Source organism: Bos mutus, chromosome 2, assembly GCF_027580195.1.
Source record: "Bos mutus isolate GX-2022 chromosome 2, NWIPB_WYAK_1.1, whole genome shotgun sequence".
Classification (NCBI taxonomy): Eukaryota; Metazoa; Chordata; class Mammalia; order Artiodactyla; family Bovidae; genus Bos; species Bos mutus.
Genome location: NC_091618.1, coordinates 28,336,900 through 28,358,868, shown reverse-complemented (window position 1 = coordinate 28,358,868; position 21,969 = coordinate 28,336,900). Strand labels below are relative to the sequence as shown.

Sequence of the window (21,969 nt, the reverse complement as noted above, 5' to 3'; positions counted from 1 at the left end):
ACTGCATCTTCTGCCTGGGTGTTTATGAGTGGCTATTCTCCAGGGTGCTTCAAAGGGAGCCTCAGACACTGCCCGAGACATGAGTAGGCCATGACATGTTTCTCTTGGCCCATACTTGGTCATTTGATCATCTTGAAACTAGTGACTTCTATGCCCTCCACAGAAACATTCTTCAGTTTATTAGTTACTATAGTTACTTGGGCACTAGCCTTCAATGCCATGACATTATTGAACTCTTAGAAGTGTGCTAGGCTCTCTGTGAGAAGAGGGTGGGATATGAGGCTCTGGCTCTCAAGGGGTTTACCTCCCAGGAAGGGACTGGGGAAGGGCGCCTTGGAGCTGGGTCATGAGGATGGGAAAGATTATAAAAGGAGAATGTCATTGTAATGGCCATCTACTTTGTTCTACTTGGAGAAGGAAATGGCAACCTACTCCAGTATTCTTGCCTGGGAAGTCAAATGGACAGGGGAGTCCATGGCGGCGTAAAGAGTTGGACAAGACTGAAGTAACTAAGCTCTAGACCAGCACTTTGTTCAAATCATTTCATTGACATCGTTGCACTTGCCTGAAGGAAAAGTGTGATCTCTAGTTTCCAAGGGAGGAAGCTGAGACTCAGGTTAAGAAAGGTGATTCTCACCAAGGGGATGCTGGATCCCAAACTCATGATCTTTCTCCTTCCATGAAGCCGTATGCCCTCATATACCTTCCAGGATACCCACCCTCCAGTCCTTTTAAACCTGTCTCCTTGTGGCACCAGGTTCCTGGGCTGCCACATCCCACCACCATTCAGATCCTCAGCACCCAAATCCCCACACTGATGCTGTTCTTTCCCACCATGGGGCTTTTCCAGAGCTCTTCCTTCTGCTGTGAGTGCTTCCCCTGCTTCCCCACCCCACCCCTCATTGCATGACTGATTCTCACCGTTCAGGTCTTTGCATAACTGTCTCCTCTTCACAGAACACGTTTTTAACTTCGCTACCTGAATGTTCCCTAAATGCGCCTTTCCCCCCATGGCGCTTGCCCCATTTGATAATTAATAAATTTATGCATTTGCTTGCTTATTGTTTGTAAGGTGCCTAAGGGCAGCGGCCACGTCAGGTTTTCTTCACTGATGTGTACCCAACACCTGGTGTAGAGCATAGCGTGAGTGTGTGGGTCTCAGTTTACACACTTGGGGTGCAGGAAACATTACAACATTTTCAACACAAACTTTTATTTCAAGTCCCCATCCCGTGGGGTTGGCAGGACTCACTGACCGCCTCCTCCTGGCCCCCCACCTTGGGGTGTGGGGGAACCTCCTTCTTTGCTGATGGGGGAAGGCAAAGAGTAGCTCCTCTACCTCCCTCCTCGCCCCCAGCTCCTGGCCAAGACACTTCGGGTCTTGCCAACCTTTTCTTTTTCTTCCTCTTCAAACTTTCCTAGGTTTCCCAAGACTTTGGCTCTGAATGAACAAAAGGCAGAAAGGCTCACTGGCTTTCTGTCTCACCCATTTCCCCCAAATAATGAAATCTAAAGCAGGCTAGTTGTCTGGGGAAGGAGAGCGAAAGGACCTAGACTCATGTCAAAATGGCACCCCAGTGCAAATGACTCCGCACCTCTGGAGCTGAAAGGTGGACTCTGTAGGGTGAGAGCCCAAAGCTGGATCAGGTTTTCTGAGGGACATATGGACTACTACAAGATAAACCACTGCAGAGTAACAACAATAGTAAATAAGAAGAATGACATTTATTGAGCACCTATTCTGTGCCAAGCATTGAACTGGCATTTATATATAGCATCTCTTAACTCCAGAGTCTGGGCTTTTTATCAAAGCCATGTTGCTTCTCTAGTGAAAAAAAAAAGGTCTTGTTCACCATGAGGCTTGGGGTTTCCCTGGTGGCTGAGACGGTAAAGAATCTGCCTCCAATGCAGGAGACCTGGTTTCGATCACTGGGTTGGGAAGATCCCCTGAAGGGAGTGGTTACCCACTTCAATATTCTTGCCTGGAGAATTCCATGGACAGAGGAGCCTGGCGGGCTATAGTCCATGGGGTTCCAAAGAGTCAGACATGACTGAGTGACTCACATACACATACATAATGAGGCCAGTCAACAGCATTCAGCACTGGGTGGTCTGTTCTGGCAAGCAAGGAGGAGATGCTATTGGCAAGAGGGAATTCCAGGCCAGTCTCAGTGACAGCATGGAGCTACCTGAACCCACACTTTACTGTCTTCCAGAAACTCTTCATCCTGCCAAGTTAGGGTTATAAATGCGAAGATTGGTCCACTGGCCAAGGACTGTCAGGACCTACCTGGTGGAGGTAGATTTTGCAACACATCTTTGTCTTCTCTGAGCTGATGTGGTTGGTAGCTTCAGTTTGGCTGCAAGACACATTGCCCGTTGAGATGTCAGCCCATTTTCACTCATTTCCTGTGTGTTACATTTCATCATTTTTCAAACTGCAAGTTACCTGAGGGCTTTTGTGTCTCTGCTTTGTAGTAGTATTGAGGCTAGTTTAACGTTTATCAAGCCCTATGTGTCAGGTACTGGTCTAAGAGCTTCACACAGAGGAGTTCATGTCATCCTCTTAACAACCCTGGTTTTTTTTTTTGTTTGTTTGTAACTTAAAAAATGTTTTTGGCTGTGCTGAGTCTTCGTTGCTGTGCAGGCTTTTCTCTAGTTGCAGTGAATGGGGCTATTCTCTAGCTGCGGTGCGCAGGCTTCTCATAGCGGTGGCTTCTTTGTTGCAGAGCATGGGCTCTGTGGTGCTCGGGCTTCAGTAGTTGCAGCACGTGGGCTCCGTAGTTGTGGCTCTTGGGCTCTAGAGCACAGGCTCAGGAGTTGTGGTGCATGGGTTTAGTTGCTCTGTGGCCTGTGGGATCTTCCTGTACCAGGCATCAAACCTGTCTCTCCTGCACTGACAGGCAGATTCTTTACCACTGAGCCACCAGGGAAGCCCATCAATCCTGTTCTAATTGCCATTTTGCAGATGAGAAATCTGAGGCCCATAGAGGGTAAATAACTTGCTCCAGGTCATGCAATTACCAGTGACTGGTCTACGAACTGGCGCTGCTTGATCCCTCCCCTGTATGGCTTCTGGTAGCAAAGATGTGGTCTCCTTAAAAAACTTGTCTGGGAAGTGAGTGGTATATTTCAGTTTGTTCTCCAGGCATGGAAGGTTTATTTATTTATTTGTATATTTTTGCTATATAAATTTGTGTATTTGTATATTTCTACAAAATATATTTTGTATACAAAATTATTGTATACAAATTTGTATGCAAAATCTGTATATTTATTTGTATATAAATTTATTTATAAATATAAAAAATGTATTTGTCTCCACTGGGTCTTTAACAGCTATGGGAAGGCACCAAGGTGTGGTGGTGGGGGGGCAGGGGGCACTGTAGTGTATGCGGATGAACATTAGACATGGAGCCACAAGCCCTCGGGTTCAATTCCTGGCCATGCTGGCTAGGAGCCTTTGACCTTAGGCAAGTCACTCGCGCTTCCTGAGCCTCACTTTTCTCGCCTGTCAAATGGATTAAGATGCTCTACCTTAGAGGGTTGTTGTGAGTGCATGAGAATATGAATATTAAAGTGGTTTGTACCTAAATTTAGGGTGATGAAATGATCATGGTTGCTAACTTTACGTTTTTTGTTGTTGTTGTTATTGTTGGCTGCGCCGTGGGGCCCATAGGATCTCATTTCCCTGAGTAGGGATTGAACCTGGGCCACAGCAATGAAAGCCCAGAATCTTAATCACTATGCTAACCAGGAATTCCCATTATCTTAAAAAAATTGTTTTTTATTAAAAAAAAAATTGGTCTGAAACAGCTGGGGCCATTGGCATTTTGTTCTCCACCCCAGAAGGAGCGATGAGTATGGGTGTCCAAAGACCCTCTAAGGGGAGATTTCACTCCATCTCACTCCCTAGGGGCTAGGGGATAGAGGAAGGGGCTTGCAGAGCTGGAGACCAAAGCTTCTGACTGGGGGCAGAGTGGGGAACTCCCCAACTGGGAAGAGGATGGGAGTCTGAGGGCCCTAGGAAGATGAGACCTGTGCTCAGGCTAATCCCTTGGGATGATGGAGCCTCAGAGGGATGCCTTAAGGCATCAATATCCAGGGACCAGGTTGTCAAAACCCTCCCTAAGCTGTCTCAGTATTAAAGTACTGCCATCTGACTTTACAGGCTAGAAAATGGAGCCTGAGACCCCGAGAGAACCAGGTGTCAGAGGGTCCTGGGAAATGTTCCCAAGGTGGGGGACTCCCAGGTTCCTATGTACCTCTGAGCAAGGGTAGGCTCCACCAAAGCACAGAAGGTAGAGACTTGGAACTGAGTTACCTGGCTCAGAGGGATAAGGGACTGGGCCACGTATTAGCATACTGGGGCTGCCCTAACAAAGTTCCATGAACAAAATGGCTTAAACAACAGAAATCTGTTGTCTCACAGCTCTGGAGGCTGAAAGTCTGAGATCAAGACACCAGCAGGGCTGTGTTCCCTCTGAAGGCCCAGGGGAAGGATCTATTCCCGGCTTCTGGTCATTCCTGGGCTGGTGGGAGCATAACTCCAAACTTCACATGGCATTCTCCTGAGTGTGTTTGTGTCCACATTTCCCCTTTTTATAAGGACACCATTCAATACTCTGGTCACCTGATCCCAAGAGCCATTGGAAAAAAACCTGGTGCTGGGAAAGAAAGATTGAAGGCAGGAGGAGAAGAGCGTGGTGTAGGATGAGGCGGTTGGATAGCATCACTGACTCGATGGACATGAGTTTGAGCAAGCTTTGGGAGACAGTGAAGTACAGGGAAGCCTGACGTGCTGCAGCCACATGGTCACAGAGTCAGACACAACTCAGCAACGGAACAACTTTCATATTAGAAAAGGAGCCCACCCTCTCCCAGCATAACTTCATTTCCAAATAAGGTCATCTTTTACTCCTTGGAAGGAAAGTTATGACCAATCTAGATAGCATATTCAAAAGCAGAGACATTACTTTGCCAACAAAGGTTCGTCTAGTCAAGGCTATGGTTTTTCCAGTAGTCATGTATGGATGTGAGAGTTGGACTGTGAAGAAAGCTGAGCGCTGAAGAATTGATGCTTTTGAACTGTGGTGTTGGAGAAGACTCTTGAGAGTCCCTTGGACTGCAAGGAGATCCAACTAGTCCATCCTAAAGGAGATCAGTCCTGGGTGTTCATTGGAAGGACTGATGCTGAGGCTGAAACTCCAATACTTTGGCCACCTCATGCGAAGAGTTGACTCATTGGAAAAGACTCTGATGCTGGGAGGGATTGGGGACAGGAGGAGAAGGGGATAACAGAGGATGAGATCGTTGAATGGCATCACCGACTCGATGAACATAAGTTTGAGTGAACTCCAGGAGTTGGTGATGGACGGGGAGGCCTGGCATGCTGCAGTCCATGGGGTCGAAAAGAGTCAGACATGACTGAGTGACTGAACTGAACTGAACTGAACTGGAGGTACTGTGGATTAAGATTTCAACCTATGAATTGGTGGTGTGTGTGTGGTGGGCGGGGGAGGGTGCACAATTCAACCTGTAACAGATGGGTCTCACACCCTGAGTTTTGGGGCATAGTTCACACACTCTACTTAAACCCAGCTGACTCTCACATGGGCATCTTGGTTCACTCTTTCCACACCCTATGAGCCTGGAAGGCTGACCACCTCTCCTTTGCTGAAAGAGGTTGGGAGTAGTAACGGGCGGCAGCCGGGACATACATTGAAGATGCCCTGTCAGCAACCTGCTTCCCAGCTGTGACCATGGCAGGGTCACAGCCTCCCTGACTCTCAGCTGTGATGAGGTCAAGAGGAGGATGGAGAGGGCCCAGACTGGACAAAGTGCTCAGCTGATTCTAGCTGCCTTCCCCTCTCCCTGCTGTCGACTCTGAATGTAGAAAATCTTCCTTCAGGTTGAGTGGAGACCCAGCTGAGGGCAGGGCTGTGTGGGTGTGTCAGTTGCTCGGTTGTGTCCCACTCTTTTGCGACCCCATGGACTGTAGCCCACCAGGCTCCTCTGTCCATGGGATTCTCCAGGCAAGAATACTGGAGTGGATAGTCATTCCCTTCTCCAGGGGATCTTCCCCACCAGGGATTGAACCCAGGTCACCTGCATTGCAGGTAGATTCTTTACCATCTGAGCCAGAAGGCAGGGCTGGGAGAGGGTAAATTACAAGTCCAAGGTCACAGGGTTAAACCTCTTCTCCCACCCGGAGCCCATCACGCCCAGCACCCTGTACTCCGCCCGCGATGTTGGTTTCCCTCTCCTGGGTCTGGCCAGTGCCACTCTCCCCTGCCCATCAGCTCCATCCTGGGTTCTCCCTGCCACATTCTCCTAAGTTCTCCTAAGGATTCAGGGACGTGTCTTCATCAGCTGTACAGCGAGGGGAAGTTAGGGACATGGCAATGTGCTAAGTGCCATTTCATCCAGACCCCAAGGGTCAAATTGGGATCCAGTGTCGCCTTCCAGAGACTTTGCCCTTGGGAAAGGAGAAGTGACTACTTCAGGGAGTGTGGGGGTGGGGGGGCGGAGGTTGAGGAAACTGAGCCAGAGAATCTTAGAGCTGGAGAGAACTTTGGAACGTCCTGATTACAGGCCCTTCTGGCTACGATGGAGAAACCAAGGCCCAGGGAGGGGAGGTAACTGCCAAGGTCAAATGTTGGGCGGTGCCCGGCAGCAGGAGCCAGGCATCTGGGGCTATGTCGGACCGGAGGGACAGGTGGTGCGAGCTCCCCCAGGTCTGCGAGCTCAGTTCTCACGGTCGGAGGGGCTGGCGTCTGCGGAGGGGTCGCCTCCAGAACTCTTGCGGGGAGGGCAGGCTAAAAGCAAGGTTGATGCGTGAATCTGGGGATTGTGGGAGTGGAGGGCGGCGCACCCGCCCGGGGCAACGAGTGGGGCACGGGAGAAGGGGCTGGTGGAAAGGTGGGGTCCTGCGGGGGCCGGTGCGTGGGAGCCGAGCTGGCCGGGGCGGGGTGAGTCACCGCCCGCCCGCTCCCATTGTGCGGCCCAGCAGCGGCGGCGGAGCTGCGGAGCCGAGCGCGAGGAGGTGGAGCCGCGGGCTGCGGGCTCCGGCGCCTGCGTCCGCCCGACTCCCCGCGGCCGCGGGCGCCCCCCGGCCGTCCGACCCTGCGTGGCGACAGGCCCCGGAGCCCGCGCGGGAGGGAGATGGGGCGCGGCGGCCGGCCCAGGCCTCGCACTCTCCGGAGCCCCGAGGTACCGCAGGGCGGGGCGGGGCGCGGCGCGCCCGGCCCGGGGGCGTCCGGGGTGCGGCGGGGCCTGGATGGGCGCTGGGGAGGCCGGGGGGATCCGGCTCTGGAGAGAGTGAGGGGGCGGCGGCGCGAGACTCCTGACCCCGCCCTCCTTCCCCAGGGCTCCCCATTAGGTTCGCGCAGCGCCCCCTTCTTCTCACCCGGGTCACGGGTCCCTCAGTGAGTCCGAGCCTCCCAAGCTGCTTCTCCGGACATGGCCAACGGAGTGATCCCGCCACCCGGGGGCGCCTCCCCCCTACCCCAGGTGACTGATGCTCGCGGGGGTGGGAGAAGAGGAGGGGGAGGGACCGCAGGAAGAGGCGGGGGTGTCCTCTGGTCGATTCTGTGACCACCCCGCTCCCGATCCAGGGATGGAGCTGGGCAGGGATATGGAGAAGGAGGGGGGTCTTTTGGTATTTTTCTGATCTGTTGACTCCTCTGGTCCCAAGCCCTGAGAGCCTGGGAAGTTGACCCCAGTCTGGGCCTCAGGGAGTAGAAGATGGGGTCTGCTGGTCTCCCCCACCTCCACCTGGGGCTTGGAGTTGGGGTAGGTGTGTCAAGTTCATGGATCGAGGGTCCTTAGGAGAGGCTGCTGGGTCTGCAGGTCCGGGTGCCCTTGGAGGAGCCACCTCTGAGTCCAGACATGGAGGAGGATGATGACTTGGGCAAGACCTTGGCTGTGAGCAGGTTTGGGGACCTCATCAGCAAGCCCCCGGCCTGGGACCCCGAGAAGCCCAGCCGCAGCTACAGCGAGCGGGACTTTGAGTGTGGGTAGCCCGGGGACCCCTAGTGTGGCCGCCCTCACCACCATCACCTTCATTTGCCACCATCACCGTGCTCACCACTGGCTGGGTCACCCAGGGCCATCTTATGCTGGACGCTGCGCTGGGCCACCACGCCGTGTTAAGTCATCCTGCCTCACTCACCCATCACCTGTCTGCCTGCCAGGGGAGCTGGGGCCCAGACACAGGGGAGATGTAGGGAGATGGGCCGGAGGCCACTCTTGGTGACCTTCATCTTCCTCAAGGCTCTGTCCTTCCTCTGGCCCTGCCCTTTCCTCTTGGCCACCTCTCCTCCCCTCTTTGTTTCGGCTGACTCCACCTTTACCTTCCTTGCTGTATCCTGGCCTCTCATACCCCCATCTTCCCCTCTCCATCACTCCATCCCCCCCTCTACCAGGCCTTACCCATGACAGGCTGTGGATACAGGTGTTGGGGGGAGCCTGACTCTGGAGGAAGGACCAGGGTGCCCTTCTTTGTGGCCTTGAGCTAGAATAATAAGGTGTGTGCTCCTAGGGTGGTGAGGGGCCCCCTTCTGCTGTGGGGGCCCCAACCGGCTCTCCTGCACCCCCAGTTCACCGACACACATCCCACCACACCCACCACCCGCTCTCGGCGCGCCTGCCTCCACCCCACAAGCTGCGGCGACTGCCCCCCACCTCTGCTCGGCAGACCAGGAGGAAGAGGAAGAAGGAGAAAACCTCTGCTCCCCCCTCCGAGGGGACTCCTCCCATCCAGGAGGAGGGGGGAGCCGGAGTGGACGAGGAGGAGGAGGAAGAGGAAGAAGAGGGGGAATCTGAGGCTGAACCTGCAGAGCCCCCACCCCCAGGGTCCCCAACAAAAGCAAAGGTAGGGACCCCTGAAGTGGGGCTGGCTGCTCAGGGAGGGGTGCGGAGAGGAGGGGAGGCTTGGCAGTGGGGGGTTGGGGCTGAGTCGGGGCACGGACCCAAGGCACACACGGTTTATCCACAGTTCTCCATCGGAAGTGACGAGGATGACAGTCCCAGCCTCTCCGGGAGGGCTGCCTTCACTAAGCCCCTGCCCTCGGTGGGCCCGAGCTCGGACAAGAGCCCCCAGCACTCTGTCAGGTACCGGCCCCTGGCCCAGCCCAGCGCAGGTCCCAGGCTCCTTCCTGAACCCCAGAGAAGAAGCTGGGAGGAGACAAGAGAAGCGGGCAGAGGAGGCAGGCAGGGCGTACCCCTTCTCTGCACGAAGGACCAGGAGGGTTGGCAGGGACAGTCTTCCAGGAGAGAGAGGGTGTCTGGGTGGAGAGGAGAATGGGACAAAGAGGACCTGGGGACCTGTGTGATAGGCTTAGGAAGGTGGAGATAAGCTTTTTCTCTGCCCAGGAGAAGCCTGTGTTTAGTCCCCAGGGGGGCCAGTCCAGCCCTGTCCCAAGCTGGGGGAGGGCAGGGGAACCCCCTCACCTGGCCCATCTCCATCGAGCTTCCCTGCCAAGTTCAAGGCTGCCGTGTTGCCTCCTCAGCTCTCCTAGTCCCCGGGCCCGCGTCTCCCGAATCACCGGAGAGAAGGGCCGACCGTGGAGCCCGTCGGCCAGCTATGACCTGAGGGAGCGGCTGTGCCCAGGCAGTGCCCTGGGCGGCCCGGGCAGCCCGGAGCAGCAGGTGCCCACTGACGAGGCAGAGGCCCAGATGCTGGGCTCTGCGGACCTGGACGATATGAAGAGTGAGTGACACACACTCCCAGGGGTGCCCAGCCTGTGAGAGACCTTGGAGAAGCTTGGTGCGCTCCCCTACCCAGGGCTGAGCCCCCTCTGCAGTATCCCTGCCTGCTGGAATGTGGCCAGTGACAGGGAGCTCACTACCTCACCAGACTATGCCTCGGGTGCCAGAGCTGAGATTTCCCCTGATGACACCCCTAGCCTTCCGTCCTGGTTGTGTCCTCTGAGTCACCCCTGGAATGAGGCAGCCCCCACATGATGTTTAGAGACATCCTTGTACCCCCTCTCCCGAGGCTCCTCTCCTTGGGGCAAACTCTTGTTAACCCCCTCACCCCGAACCAGACCCCTGAGTCTGGGCCACTCATCTTGTGTCGGGGCCCCCTTGCTCCCACCACACCACCCTCAACTGGGCCTGGCTGTGATCTCGGCACATTCCTTCCATCTTATCAGTGCCCTGGTTTCTGTGCCACCTGTCATCACCCATGGGGCACTGTGCCCAGGCCAGGGGCATCACCGACCCCTCCCTCCTCCCCCTTGGAACCACAGTGTGTCGGGGTAGGGGGAGGAGTTGGAGGGAGGGCTTTGAGCTCAATACGTCATGGAAAGTTGCCAGGGCCTGAGGACAGGGACAGGAACAATCCGATGGCAGCAGAAGCAGCAGCAGGAGCAGCGGTGGCAGCGGGATGGGGGGGCCAGGGGGAGGGCGTGTTTACAGACCCAGCGTGGGGGCTGGGAGCATCGGGGAGCAGGCTTGGGGAGCTGGGGAGTCAGGGTTGGGAGGCCTGGCCACTTGCAGCTCTGGTCGGACCAAGACCACCGCTGTCCAAGCTCCTATCTCTCCGGAGAGCCAGGGCTCTGGGAAGGAGCAGGGGCTGCAGACTCAGCCATCTAGGGGATGACGAGCCCACTGGAGGAGGTCACAGAGCCCAAGGGGGCATCGAGCCCTGGGGCCGGGGACACTGAGGGCCAGGTCCCTGGGAGGGCTCCAGCCCCCAGCCCTCAAGACTCGCTGACCTCAGAGGACTTAGAGATGTTTGTGCTGGACTTTGAGGACTATGACCTGTGGGAATCCATCAGGGGCCAGCTGAGCCCCATGGCGGGGGAACTGGCTTGTGAGTAACTGGGCTGCTGGCCTTGTCCCGGCTCCGGGCCTGGAAGGGGTGCGTGGGGAGAGAGGGACGGAAGCTCTGCCTGACTGTACCCACGTGGGGACGTGGGTGCCAGGGGGCACAGGCAAAGTGCTGAGGGTGCAGAGCCTGGGGACTTACGGTGGGTCCTGGCTCTACAGATTGAGAGGCAGTGGTCATGGCAGGGGCTGTGGACCAGGGTGGGTGGGGGTCTGCCTTTTTCCTGTGGCTTAGCCAGCATCCCCTCTGTGACTTTGGACTAGTCCTGTCCCCTTTCTGAGCCTCAGTCTCCTCATGTATGAAATGCGGCCCCCCACCCCGGAAAATGTGGTTTTGTTGGCATAGCCCCTGGGTGACTGTGGCGCCCCCCCACCCCCCCTCCCCCAAGTAGACTGGCTGGGCGGAGCAGGGGGAGCTGGCCATGACCCCGGGGGGCCCTGAGCTGGTGCCCTGGGATGGCAGAGCCCACCTTCTCCGCAGGTCACCGGCTGGAGGACAACCCCGGCATGCGGCGGCACCTGGTCAAGAAGCCGTCTCGGACGCAGAGTGGGAGGGGCAGTGCCAGCGGCCTGGCCCCCGTCTTGCGCAGAAAGAAGAAGCAGCAGCAGCTGGACCGGCGGCCCCATGAGGTACCTGACCCTGCAGGGATGGGCCTTTCGGTTCCTCTCGCCTCTCTTCCCACCTTCTCCCTCCCTCCCTGCCTGCCTGGCCCATCACCCACATCCCCAGGACGGCCAGGCACACCTGGCGGCCCCCCAGGCCCTCACACTGGGCACCCCACCCCAGGTGTTTGTGGAGCTGAACGAGCTGATGCTGGATCGCAGCCAGGAGCCCCACTGGCGGGAGACGGCCCGCTGGATCAAGTTTGAGGAGGATGTGGAGGAAGAGACGGAGCGCTGGGGGAAGCCCCACGTGGCCTCGCTCTCCTTCCGAAGCCTGCTGGAACTCAGGAGGACCATAGCCCATGGTAGGGGCGCTGCAGAGCTCGGCCGGCACCAGGCTGCCCAGCTCCTGGGACGATGCCCTGGGGCCAGGCGAGGCCTGGCTGCCCCTCGGGAATGTGGGGTCCGCACAGCCGTATTCTGAGGGCCGGGGCTGTGCCTGGGGACCTGGTTCTATACCTGGAGCACAGTAGGTGTCTGTCCAGGCAGAAAGCCAACAGATGACCCCTTTCTGGGCAAGGAGGGGCCGTGCCCTCACCCCGTGCTCTCTTTTCCCATCCCATGTGGAACTGTGTATCTCCCTGGGCACATGGGATGCTATGCTCACCCAGCATACTTGCCTGCCCTTGGGGGAGCAAGGCCACTGTGAGGGGGCGGTGTGTGTGTGTCTATATCTAATGGGAATGAGATCCCTTCCCTGTCTGTTCTCCCAGGGGCTGCCCTTCTCGACCTGGAGCAGACCACTCTGCCAGGCATCGCACACCTCGTGGTAGAGACTATGATTGTGTCTGACCAGATCCGGCCGGAGGACAGAGCCAGTGTCCTTCGCACTCTGCTGCTGAAACACAGGTGCCAGGCTGGAGCGCCAGGGAGAGGGGATGGCCTTCAGGTTCAGTTGCCTTCCAGGAGTGCAGACTCTCTCGAATGGCTCTTTCCAGTCTGCTTGAATACCTCAAGTGACAGAGAGCTCATTCCTTAACCCATTAGAAAGTATCAACCATTAGAAAGTTTCTTCTTACACTGAGGCAGAGAGAATGGAGGCCCCAACCCTCCATATCTAATTTCCCCATGACCTCAGGCCACCAAGGGCCTCTCCTGCTCACCTGCCTGCCCCCTCTGCCCTCTCTCCAGCCATCCCAATGATGACAAGGACAGTGGCTTCTTTCCCCGAAATGCGTCCAGCTCCAGTGTGAACTCGGTCCTAGGAAATCACCACCCAACCCCCAGCCACGGCCCTGACGGTGCAGTGCCCACCATGGCCGATGACCTGGGGGAGCCAGCCCCACTCTGGCCTCACGACCCTGAGGCCAAGGAGGTCAGTTGCTTTGCTCTGACCTGGGCTGGGAAACAGCAAGGGTTTCATTGAGTGGATCAAGATGGTTGGATGCTTGGTGCCAAGCTAGGCATGGAGAAACAGGAGGTTTAAGTGGGATCATGGGGCAGGGCCAGGGGAGCCACTTAAATAAAGCTGCGGTGGTGGTGGGACTTGGAGGAGGGGTCCAGATCCTGGGCTGGTCTCCTCCTGATGTGGGACACATCACCAGGAGCCCCCACCTTGGCTGGGTTGGGGGTGGTGCAGGGAGAAAGCAAGACCCAGATCCAGGGGTTGGAGGCAGAGCCCAGGCCTGGAGCGAGGGATGGGAGGGCCTGCCACGGCCTCCGGTCTGGGTCCCAGCCCTATTCCAGTTCTGCGTCCTCAGAAGCCCCTGCACATGCCCGGGGGAGATGGTCACCGGGGGAAAAGCCTGAAGCTGCTGGAGAAGATCCCTGAAGATGCTGAGGCTACTGTTGTGCTCGTGGGTAAGGAGGGCTGGGCGCTGGGGATAGGGGTTATAGGGCGTGGATGCCTCCACCACAGTCTGCTTGTCTTGACTTTGGCCTGCAGGCTGTCTCTTCCATTCTAGCCAGGCCCTCAGCCTGCCCCTTCTCTTCCTCTCAGCCCATCTTGCCCCAGCCTTTTCTTCCCTAATCCTCTGTCTGCTTCCTGTTCAGTTTTCTGCTATCTTGGCCTGCTGCCAGTCCATATAGCACCTTTGTGAGAATTAGACAAAGGTACCTCTTCCTTAATACCCTTGATTTCCACCTGTTGGTAAATTATAATAAATATACAAGCATATAAACAGATAGGGCTTCTTTAGATTGGAGTTCCTTTATGCAGTGTGCAACCTGCTCAACAAGTACATGATGGCCCCAAATATCCCCTGCAGGGCCTGCCTTGACCGTTCCCCCTTGCCCAGCACCCTGCGCCTTGCTCTCCTTCCAGGCTGTGTGCCCTTCTTGGAGCAGCCAGCGGCCGCCTTTGTGCGCCTGAATGAGGCTGTACTCTTGGAGTCTGTGCTTGAGGTCCCTGTGCCAGTTCGCTTCCTCTTCGTGATGCTGGGGCCGAGCCACACCAGCACCGACTATCATGAGCTTGGGCGCTCCATTGCCACCCTCATGTCTGACAAGGTGGGTCTTGTTCCCAGGAGCCCTGTTTGTCCCTTTCACTGCCCCCCAGTGGTACCCACGGATGCAGGGATGCTACGCCCCCGCTGGGTGGAGGCAGTACTCTGGAGTGGTGGAAGAAAGGGAGCCTTGGGCTGAGGCACAGGGAGGTGGATGCAGGAGAGAAGCCCAGACTCTGAAGCTTTGGATGTGACAGGAGACTTGAAAGGGAGGCAGGATCCTCCAGGGCTTGGACAGGAGGGCCCTCTAGCCAGGGATGGTGTTCGAAATACTGACCAGCAGGCTGTGGGCACTCTCCAATCAGAATGGAGGTTGGATTGGTAAGGCCATGCCGGGCATCACTGTTGCATTGTGGAAAAGTCTGGAGACTCTCCCAGGAGGATAGAGAATGCTCCTCGGGGTGAGGAGTGGTATTCAGGGCCGTGGCTCCCTGCCAGAAAGGACCTGAGTCAGAGCTCTGACCAGCATCCTGGACCTGTGTGTGTGGCTGAACATCCCCCTCTTGCCTCTGGCTCTGTGATGGCCCAACACCTCCTCCCTGAAGGCCCCCCTCCCTGGGCCGTGGGCTGAGCCCCTGCCTCTCCTGCCTCCAGCTGTTCCACGAGGCTGCCTACCAGGCAGACGACCGGCAGGACCTCCTGAGCGCCATCAGTGAGTTCCTGGATGGCAGCATCGTGATCCCCCCGTCCGAGGTGGAGGGCCGAGACCTGCTGCGCTCCGTGGCTGCCTTCCAGCGCGAGCTTCTCAGAAAGCGCCGGGAGCGTGAGCAGACGAAACCCGAGCTGACCACCCAGGGCGGCTACGTGGCCCCCGGGAAAGGTCTGACCCTATGGGGCCCGGGGCCCCCTGCACCCATGTCTCCCTGGCCCCATCTGACTCCTGAGTCCCGCACTCTGGCTTCTAATCCCTGACCCATGTCTCTGCCCTGGGACCTGGGCTGGGAAGGATGCGGCCCAGGGCCTGCTCCCAGCACAAGGTTCCAGCAGCCCCTGTGTTCCCCCAGAACTGTCGATGGAACTGGGGGGCTCTGAGGCCACCCCTGATGATGATCCCCTGCTGCGGACTGGCTCGGTGTTTGGGGGGCTTGTCCGGGACGTGAAGCGCCGGTACCCGCACTACCCCAGCGACCTGCGGGACGCCCTGCACTCCCAGTGCGTGGCCGCCGTGCTTTTCATCTACTTCGCTGCCCTCAGCCCCGCCATCACCTTCGGGGGGCTGCTAGGTGAGGGGCAGGAGGAGAGGTGAGGGGACTCAGTGTCACCTGCAGCATTCCTGGGCCAGGGGGTCCCATGGTCACTTCTAGGATGCCTGTAATGTGAGAGGGAGTGGGGCATCCAGTCACCACCCTGGGGGGCTGGTGCTGACGGTGCTGCTGGTAGCCCTGTCTACCACTCTAGGGGGCACTGCTCTGTATTTCCTGGGTCCCCAGGTTAGGGGAGGGCTTCCCTGGTGGCTCAGATGGTAGAGAATCTGCCTGCAATGGGGGAGACCTGGGTTTGATCCCTGGGTTGGGAAGACTCCCCTGGAGGAGGGCATGGCAGCCCACTCCAGTATTCTTGCCTGGAAAAATCCCTATGGACAGAGGAGCCTTGCGGGCTACAGTCCATGGGGTCGCAAAGAGTCGGGCATGACTGAGCGACTCAGCACAACACAGCACAGGTTAGGGGAAGCTAGTTGAGAAAGGGGGGCCAGGTGGAAGGAGCTGGGCAACAGCCATCCCACTGACCTCCACTCGCTCCAGGGGAGAAGACGGAGGGGCTGATGGGTGTGTCTGAGCTGATCGTGTCCACGGCTGTGCTTGGCGTCCTCTTTTCTCTGCTGGGGGCCCAGCCGCTGCTCGTGGTCGGCTTCTCTGGGCCACTGCTTGTCTTCGAAGAAGCCTTCTTCAAGGTGACTGTCACCCAGTCCCTCCCCAGGGGCCACCTGCTCTACCTTGCGCCCCTGGCCCAGGTGATGGGCCTCCGGGGTGGCTCCCTCCACTCCCTTGGGGTTCACCTGTCCCGCCTGTCCCGTGGGGCCCTGACAGCCCGGGTAAGTGCCTCTCTCTGCTGATCTCTAGTTCTGCCGGGCCCAGGACTTAGAGTATCTCACGGGCCGTGTGTGGGTTGGCCTCTGGCTGGTGGTCTTCGTCCTTGCCCTAGTGGCCGCGGAAGGCAGCTTCCTGGTCCGCTACATCTCACCTTTCACCCAGGAGATCTTCGCCTTCCTCATCTCGCTCATTTTCATCTATGAGACCTTCCACAAGCTCTACAAGGTGGCAGCCCCAGAGGTCTTGGGGGTGGGTTTACGTGGGGGCTGGGCAGCACCCTGGGTGGGGTGTGGAGCACTGGAGGGGGAGGGGACAAGGAGGAAGGGGGCTGTGGGCCGGGGGCGGTGAGGATGCTCTCAGCCAGATCTGAGCTGAAATGCAGGAGTCAAAGCCAGAGGTTTAAAGTCTGGGATTCGCCTGCACCGGTATGGGAAGAAAGGGGAAGAAAGCACCCTGTCAGTGCTTCTGGGCTGGGGGTCCTTGGGTCACTGTGTGTAGGGGAGCGGCATGGATGTGTGTGAGATGGAGCTGGATGTCCTGTGTTACATTGCCTGGTCAGGGGTGGGAGGGAGGGGCCCGGGGAGGGGCCCGCCCTCGCCCTCGCCCTCGCCCTCACAGGTGTGTACTGATGCTGTGAAGTCAGGCTCACCTGCCCAGGTGAGCACTGGGGCAACCTTGTAATCCACCCAGGTGTTCACGGAGCACCCACTGCTGCCATTCTACCCCCCTGAGGGAGCCCTGGAGGCGGAGCTGGACCTGAATGCGAGTGCCCTGCCCCCCACCGAGGGGCCGCCGGGCCCCAGGAACCAGCCTAACACGGCTCTGCTGTCCCTCATCCTCATGCTGGGGACCTTCCTCATTGCCTTCTTCCTGCGAAAGTTCAGAAACAGCCGCTTCCTGGGCGGCAAGGTGCGTGGTTGGCAGGAGTAGGGCCTGTAGAGTCCCCGTGGGCGTCCCTCCATTCCTGCTGGCACCATCGGGCTCCGCTCTGGAGAGGAGAGGCTCCTCCCTTCTCCTGGTCATGGGAGAACGCAGCCAAGTCCGTGTAGCCCCCTGCCCCTGTCTGAAGTCCTCAGAGAAGTGTGACCAGGAGACTAATGCCCTCCTGGGTTGGGTGGGCACCTGTGGGGTTTAAAGGGACAGATCAGGAGACTTCTGGCTCCTGCTCAGGTTTCCCTGGTAGCTCAGCTGGTAAAGAATCCTCCTGCAGTTCAGGAGATCCGAGTTCTATCCCTGGGTTGGGAGGATCCCCTGGAGAAGGGAATGGCAACCCACTCCAGTATTCTTGCCTGGAGAATCCCATGGACAGAGGAGCCTGCTGGGCTATAATCCACGGGGTCGCAAAGAGTCAGACACGATGGAGTGAATAATGCTGCTACTACTGCAGGCTCAAGAAGGGTCTGGGTAATAAACCCCCATGTCAGTCTCCTGACTCTCCCCTCATCCCCCTCGGACTCCCTTCCCCTGACTGGTCCTTCTCAAGGCTCGCCGCATCATCGGGGACTTCGGCATCCCCATCTCCATTCTGGTGATGGTCCTGGTGGATTACTCCATCACAGACACCTACACACAGGTGAGTGAGCCCCGACACCGTCTGGCAGCTGGTTCTCATCCCCAAGGCCTTGAGAGGGTGGCTATAACAGGTCCCCACTGCCCCAGCAGCCAGTCAGGGCTGGAACCCAGCTTCCCTAGTGGAGCTGCTACATGCTGGTGCCACACAGGGGTGGGTGGGGGGTTTCAGAAGCAGCTGCAGAGGCCAGCAGGGGGTCTGGGGCTGTGTGTGACCCTAGTCAAGACTCTTGGGAGAACCGGTGTGGGACTGGGGGCAGAAAGACAGATGCCCCCAGAGCAGGTCTCCTGACAGCTCCTCTGGGGCTCAGGGAGAAGGTGGATCATTTCCTCATTCACTGCCAGACCCTTGGAGGGACAATGACTTTGGAGGATTACAGAACTAATTTTCCCCAAAGCTGTTCACACCCCAATTCCCTGGAGCCCTGGTGCTGGGGACACAGAGCCGGGCAGGAACAGCTGCTATGTGGAGTCACTGGCGTCCCTGAACCCGGTCTTCCTTCTGGCCGTGCAGAAGCTGACGGTGCCCACAGGGCTCTCGGTGACCTCCCCCAGCAAGCGCACGTGGTTCATCCCGCCCCTGGGCAGCGCGCGCCCTTTCCCGCCCTGGATGATGGTGGCGGCCGCCGTGCCCGCGCTCCTGGTCCTCATCCTGATCTTCATGGAGACACAGATCACCGCGTGAGGGGACTGGGCGGGCCCCGGGCGGAGGAGGTGGGAGAGGAGTGGGGTTGGGGGACTGGCAGCCCCCGGGGGACGGTCCCTGGACCTGGGCACGGTGTCCCCGTGGTGCTCTGAGAGGGTATCTGTCGCCACCACCGCTTGCAGGGTGGCACTTGACAGTCCTCAGAACACCCTGGCAGCAGCATGCTCTCTCAGTCTGTGATCCTCACATGTGTCTCATTTTGGTTAAACCACAATGACGTGGTGAGAGTTGGCATCTGGCTTTTGTGGTATTTGAGTATCCACAGTATTGGGAATTTGCCTCAAACTTGCTTAAATGTGAGAACTTCAGTTTAAGAGCTTGGAAGAGAAAGCTGGCAGGTCCTGGCGGACAGCCTCTGCTCTGCATGTCCTCCGCCCACTTCTGGTCCCTGCTGGGTGTGCCCACCCACCCCTCACCCCTGCTCTCCCCCAGGCTCATCGTTAGCCAGAAGGCACGGAGGCTGCTCAAAGGCTCTGGCTTCCACCTGGACCTGCTTCTGATCGGCTCCCTGGGTGGGCTCTGTGGCTTGTTTGGGTTGCCCTGGCTCACGGCCGCCACCGTCCGCTCGGTGACCCACGTGAATGCGCTGACTGTTATGCGCACTGCCATTGCGCCCGGCGACAAGCCCCAGATCCAGGAAGTGCGGGAGCAGCGGGTCACTGGAGTGCTCATCGCCAGCCTTGTAGGTGAGAGCTCCCGCCTTGTAAAGCTCCGGCCCCCACCCCACAGACTTGCCTTCTGGAACCTGAAATCCTTTCTCCATCCCCGACTTGACCCAGATCTCTTCTGAGTTTCCAAACGCCTCATAAATAGCCCTGGCTCTGACCCCATACCTGTTCCTTGACACTCCACGTGCTTTTTGCCTTGGTTCTCTGTCCTTGGTTCTCTGTCCGGCTCCATCTTCTCTAGATCGCAGTGACTGCACAGGCTCATCTGTCCCTGAAGGCGCTGTTGGAGGGGTCCTTTGGGTGTCTGTCTCCTCCTCCAGGCTTGTCCATCATCATGGAGGTGTCTATCTCCTCCTCCAGGCCTGTCCATCGTCATGGGGGCTGTGCTACGTCGGATCCCACTAGCCGTGCTCTTTGGGATTTTCCTGTACATGGGGGTCACATCGCTGTCTGGTATCCAGCTGTCCCAGCGTCTATTGCTCATCCTCATGCCGGCAAAACACCATCCTGAACAGCCCTATGTGACCAAGGTAGGGCTGGGAAGCATGGAGATGGGGAGACGGGGTGATGGGGGGACTCCGAGGGACCCCAGCGCTGGAGATGGACTTGATGACTGGAGGATAAGTTGGGACCTGTGGAGCTGAGTCCCTAAGGATGTGGTGAGACCCGACACCTGTTCCCCAGGTGAAGACCTGGCGGATGCACCTCTTTACGTGCATTCAGCTGGGCTGCATCGCACTGCTCTGGGTGGTCAAGTCCACGGCGGCCTCACTCGCCTTTCCCTTCGTGCTGCTGCTCACAGTGCCTCTGAGGCGTTGCCTTCTGCCCCGGCTCTTCCAGGACAGGGAGCTGCAGGCGGTAAGGGATGGTGCTTGGGTCTGTCTTAGGGGGCCTGGGTCCTGGATTCAGGGAGGCCTGGCTCCCAGTCTCTTCTGTTGTGTGACTGATCTTCTGAAATCTCAGTGGGGCTCCTGGGTTTCTGGTAGCTCAGCTGGTAAAGAATCTGCCTGCAATGCAGGAGACCCCTGTTGGATTCCTGGGTTGGGAAGGTCCCCTGGAGAAGGGATAGGCTACCCACTCCAGTATTCTTGGGCTTCCCAGGTGGCTCAGTTGGTTAAAAATCCACCTGCAATGCGGGAGACCTGGGTTCGATCCCTGGGCTGGGAAGATCCCCTGGAGGAGGGCATGGCAACCCATTCCCGTATTCTTGCCTGAGAATCCCCATGGACAGAGAAGCCTGGCAGGCTATAGTCCATGGAGTTGGAAAAAGTTGGACACGACTGAGTGACTAAGCACAGCACAATGGGGCTACTAATTGATTCTCCCGTATGAAATTGTGATGATTAAACACGAGTCCAGGTAAAGCAATGAGAAGGGTGGTTTGGTGTGAAGGAAGCAGAGGCTGTTGCAGACAGTTGTGCAGGTTGTGTCCTGAACAAAACACACAGCTAAGGGACGGGTGGGGTGGGTGGCGTTGAAATCCATCCTGAGCCCTGCTTCGGTCAGCTGGAGCAGGAGGCCTCACTCCCCAGGATCTAATGCCTGATGATCTGACGTGGAGCTGATGTAATAATAATAATAGAAATACTGTGCACAATACATGCAATGTGCTTGAATCACCCCAAAACCATCTCTACCCACCACCCCCATCCTTTCTGTGGAAAACCTGTCTTCTGTGAAACTGGCCCAGGCTGGGATCCTCTGAGCTAGAGGAAGGGACATCTTTTTGAAAACTGTCCATTCACACATGGTGTACAAAGGCACCCCAGGAGCTCGGAGCACCAAGAAAGTTTTTCTGTGTGGTGGCTCCTATCATCATCATTAGGAGGCGTCACTAGAGGGTGACCTGAAGCTTTTGGCCAGAGGGAGGTGCTTCAGCCTGGGGCCATGGTCCCTAAAGGTCTGGGGCAGTGAGGGCTGCCATCCAGAGGAGGAGCTGATGAATGGGAGGCGGCAAGCCCACTTCCCCTGCCCTTCCCAACTTTCTACTCCCTTCTACAGCTGGACTCTGAAGATGCTGAACCAAACTTTGATGAAGATGGCCAGGACGAGTACAACGAACTTCATATGCCCGTGTGATCCTCCACCACGGCGCCACTGGGAGACCCTGACACCTTAGTGATCAACACCTGGGCCCCAGTCAGAGCCCAACCCCAGGGCCAGGTGGCTCCTCATGACCCAGAGACGTGCCTGGAACCACTACCGTTGCCTCGACCAGAAGGACCCCCTGACTCTACCCCTGGCGCTGACCTCGTCTCACCCAGGTCCTTTCACAGACCAGACCGGCACAGGCTTTGAGCTCATTATAACCACACTCCTTGTCTTGTGTCTGCTTCACTTTCTTGTTCCCTCTCTGGTTTCTCGGGTCATGCTTACCACCTGGAATTGGAAGAATTCTGTTTTCAGGGTCATCAAAATCAGGGAGAGTTTTGAGGCAAGGACAGAATTCTCAGGGGAAAGGGAGAGAATGGAGACCACAGAAGGTCAGAGATGGGCCTTATCACCCACCCCCAACCCCACCCCCTACTCTGAAGTACAGTTCAGCTGCTGGAGGCTCAAGGTCTGGCTTAAGGTCATTTGCCATTAATGCAGCCCCAGTTTAGAAGGGGAGGGAGGGAGAGGGGAGAGAGAGCAGGTTGCTCTGCTTTAGCCTCTAGGGAAACCAGAGCGTCCCAATGACTGTGGAGCTACTGAGGGGAATGGAAAATGTTTTTCTTTTCGTCATCCTTGACATTCCGAAGAGCAGGGACAGTAGCTGCCCAGTCCCCTAGACGCCAGGGTGGAGCTGGATTTGGGGTCCCTGGACCATTTTAGATTCTCCAGGCTTAAAGGAGAGGCAATTCTGGGACTCCTGAGGCCACTCCTTGTGCAACAGTCTTTGTTAGGCCAGAAATAACCTGGGAGGCCTTGAGGAGGGTGCAAACTGGGAGCCCGTTGCGTCACAGTTACTAGGCAACCAGCAGCCGTTAGTCCCTGTGTTGCCCTCTGGTGGCCGCTCTCTTACACTGCAGGCCCTGTCCGGTCTGCGCCCGGGAAGCACTGCCACCTGGTGGACC

General features: G+C 57.4%; 1 protein-coding gene across 4 annotated transcripts; it reads left to right on the top strand.

Annotated features, from left to right (window-relative positions):
* The first annotated feature begins 6,581 nt into the window (after window positions 1–6,581).
* Window positions 6,582–21,233, top strand: SLC4A3 (solute carrier family 4 member 3). Of its 4 annotated transcripts, none has more exons than XM_070386018.1 (23): window positions 6,582–6,638; window positions 7,369–7,512; window positions 7,852–8,014; window positions 8,601–8,875; window positions 8,999–9,114; window positions 9,513–9,712; window positions 11,315–11,463; window positions 11,621–11,801; window positions 12,210–12,345; window positions 12,628–12,811; window positions 13,197–13,296; window positions 13,760–13,944; window positions 14,535–14,760; window positions 14,945–15,163; window positions 15,683–15,831; window positions 16,001–16,195; window positions 16,661–16,879; window positions 17,454–17,543; window positions 18,054–18,220; window positions 18,678–18,931; window positions 19,274–19,443; window positions 19,598–19,771; window positions 20,915–21,233. In XM_070386018.1, the coding sequence occupies exons 2-23, from the start codon at window positions 7,462–7,464 to the stop codon at window positions 20,990–20,992; spliced, it is 3,681 nt and encodes a 1,226-aa protein (XP_070242119.1). In that variant the 5' UTR covers window positions 6,582–6,638; window positions 7,369–7,461; the 3' UTR covers window positions 20,993–21,233. The 4 variants fall into 4 exon arrangements, with proteins under 4 accessions (XP_070242119.1, XP_070242111.1, XP_070242122.1 ...); XM_070386010.1 differs by lacking the exon at window positions 6,582–6,638 and adding an exon at window positions 6,666–6,737; XM_070386021.1 differs by lacking the exon at window positions 6,582–6,638 and adding an exon at window positions 6,812–6,829.
* The last annotated feature ends 736 nt before the right edge of the window (window positions 21,234–21,969 follow it).

Excerpts from the sequence above, each read along its gene's own strand:
- SLC4A3 (XM_070386018.1), top strand. The coding sequence starts at position 7,462 with ATGGCCAACGGAGTGATCCCGCCACCCGGGGGCGCCTCCCCCCTACCC. Across the intron at positions 11,464-11,620 it reads TGGACCGGCGGCCCCATGAG|GTGTTTGTGGAGCTGAACGA; the intron begins GTACCTGACCCT and ends ACCCCACCCCAG. Across the intron at positions 19,444-19,597 it reads AACAGCCCTATGTGACCAAG|GTGAAGACCTGGCGGATGCA; the intron begins GTAGGGCTGGGA and ends CCTGTTCCCCAG.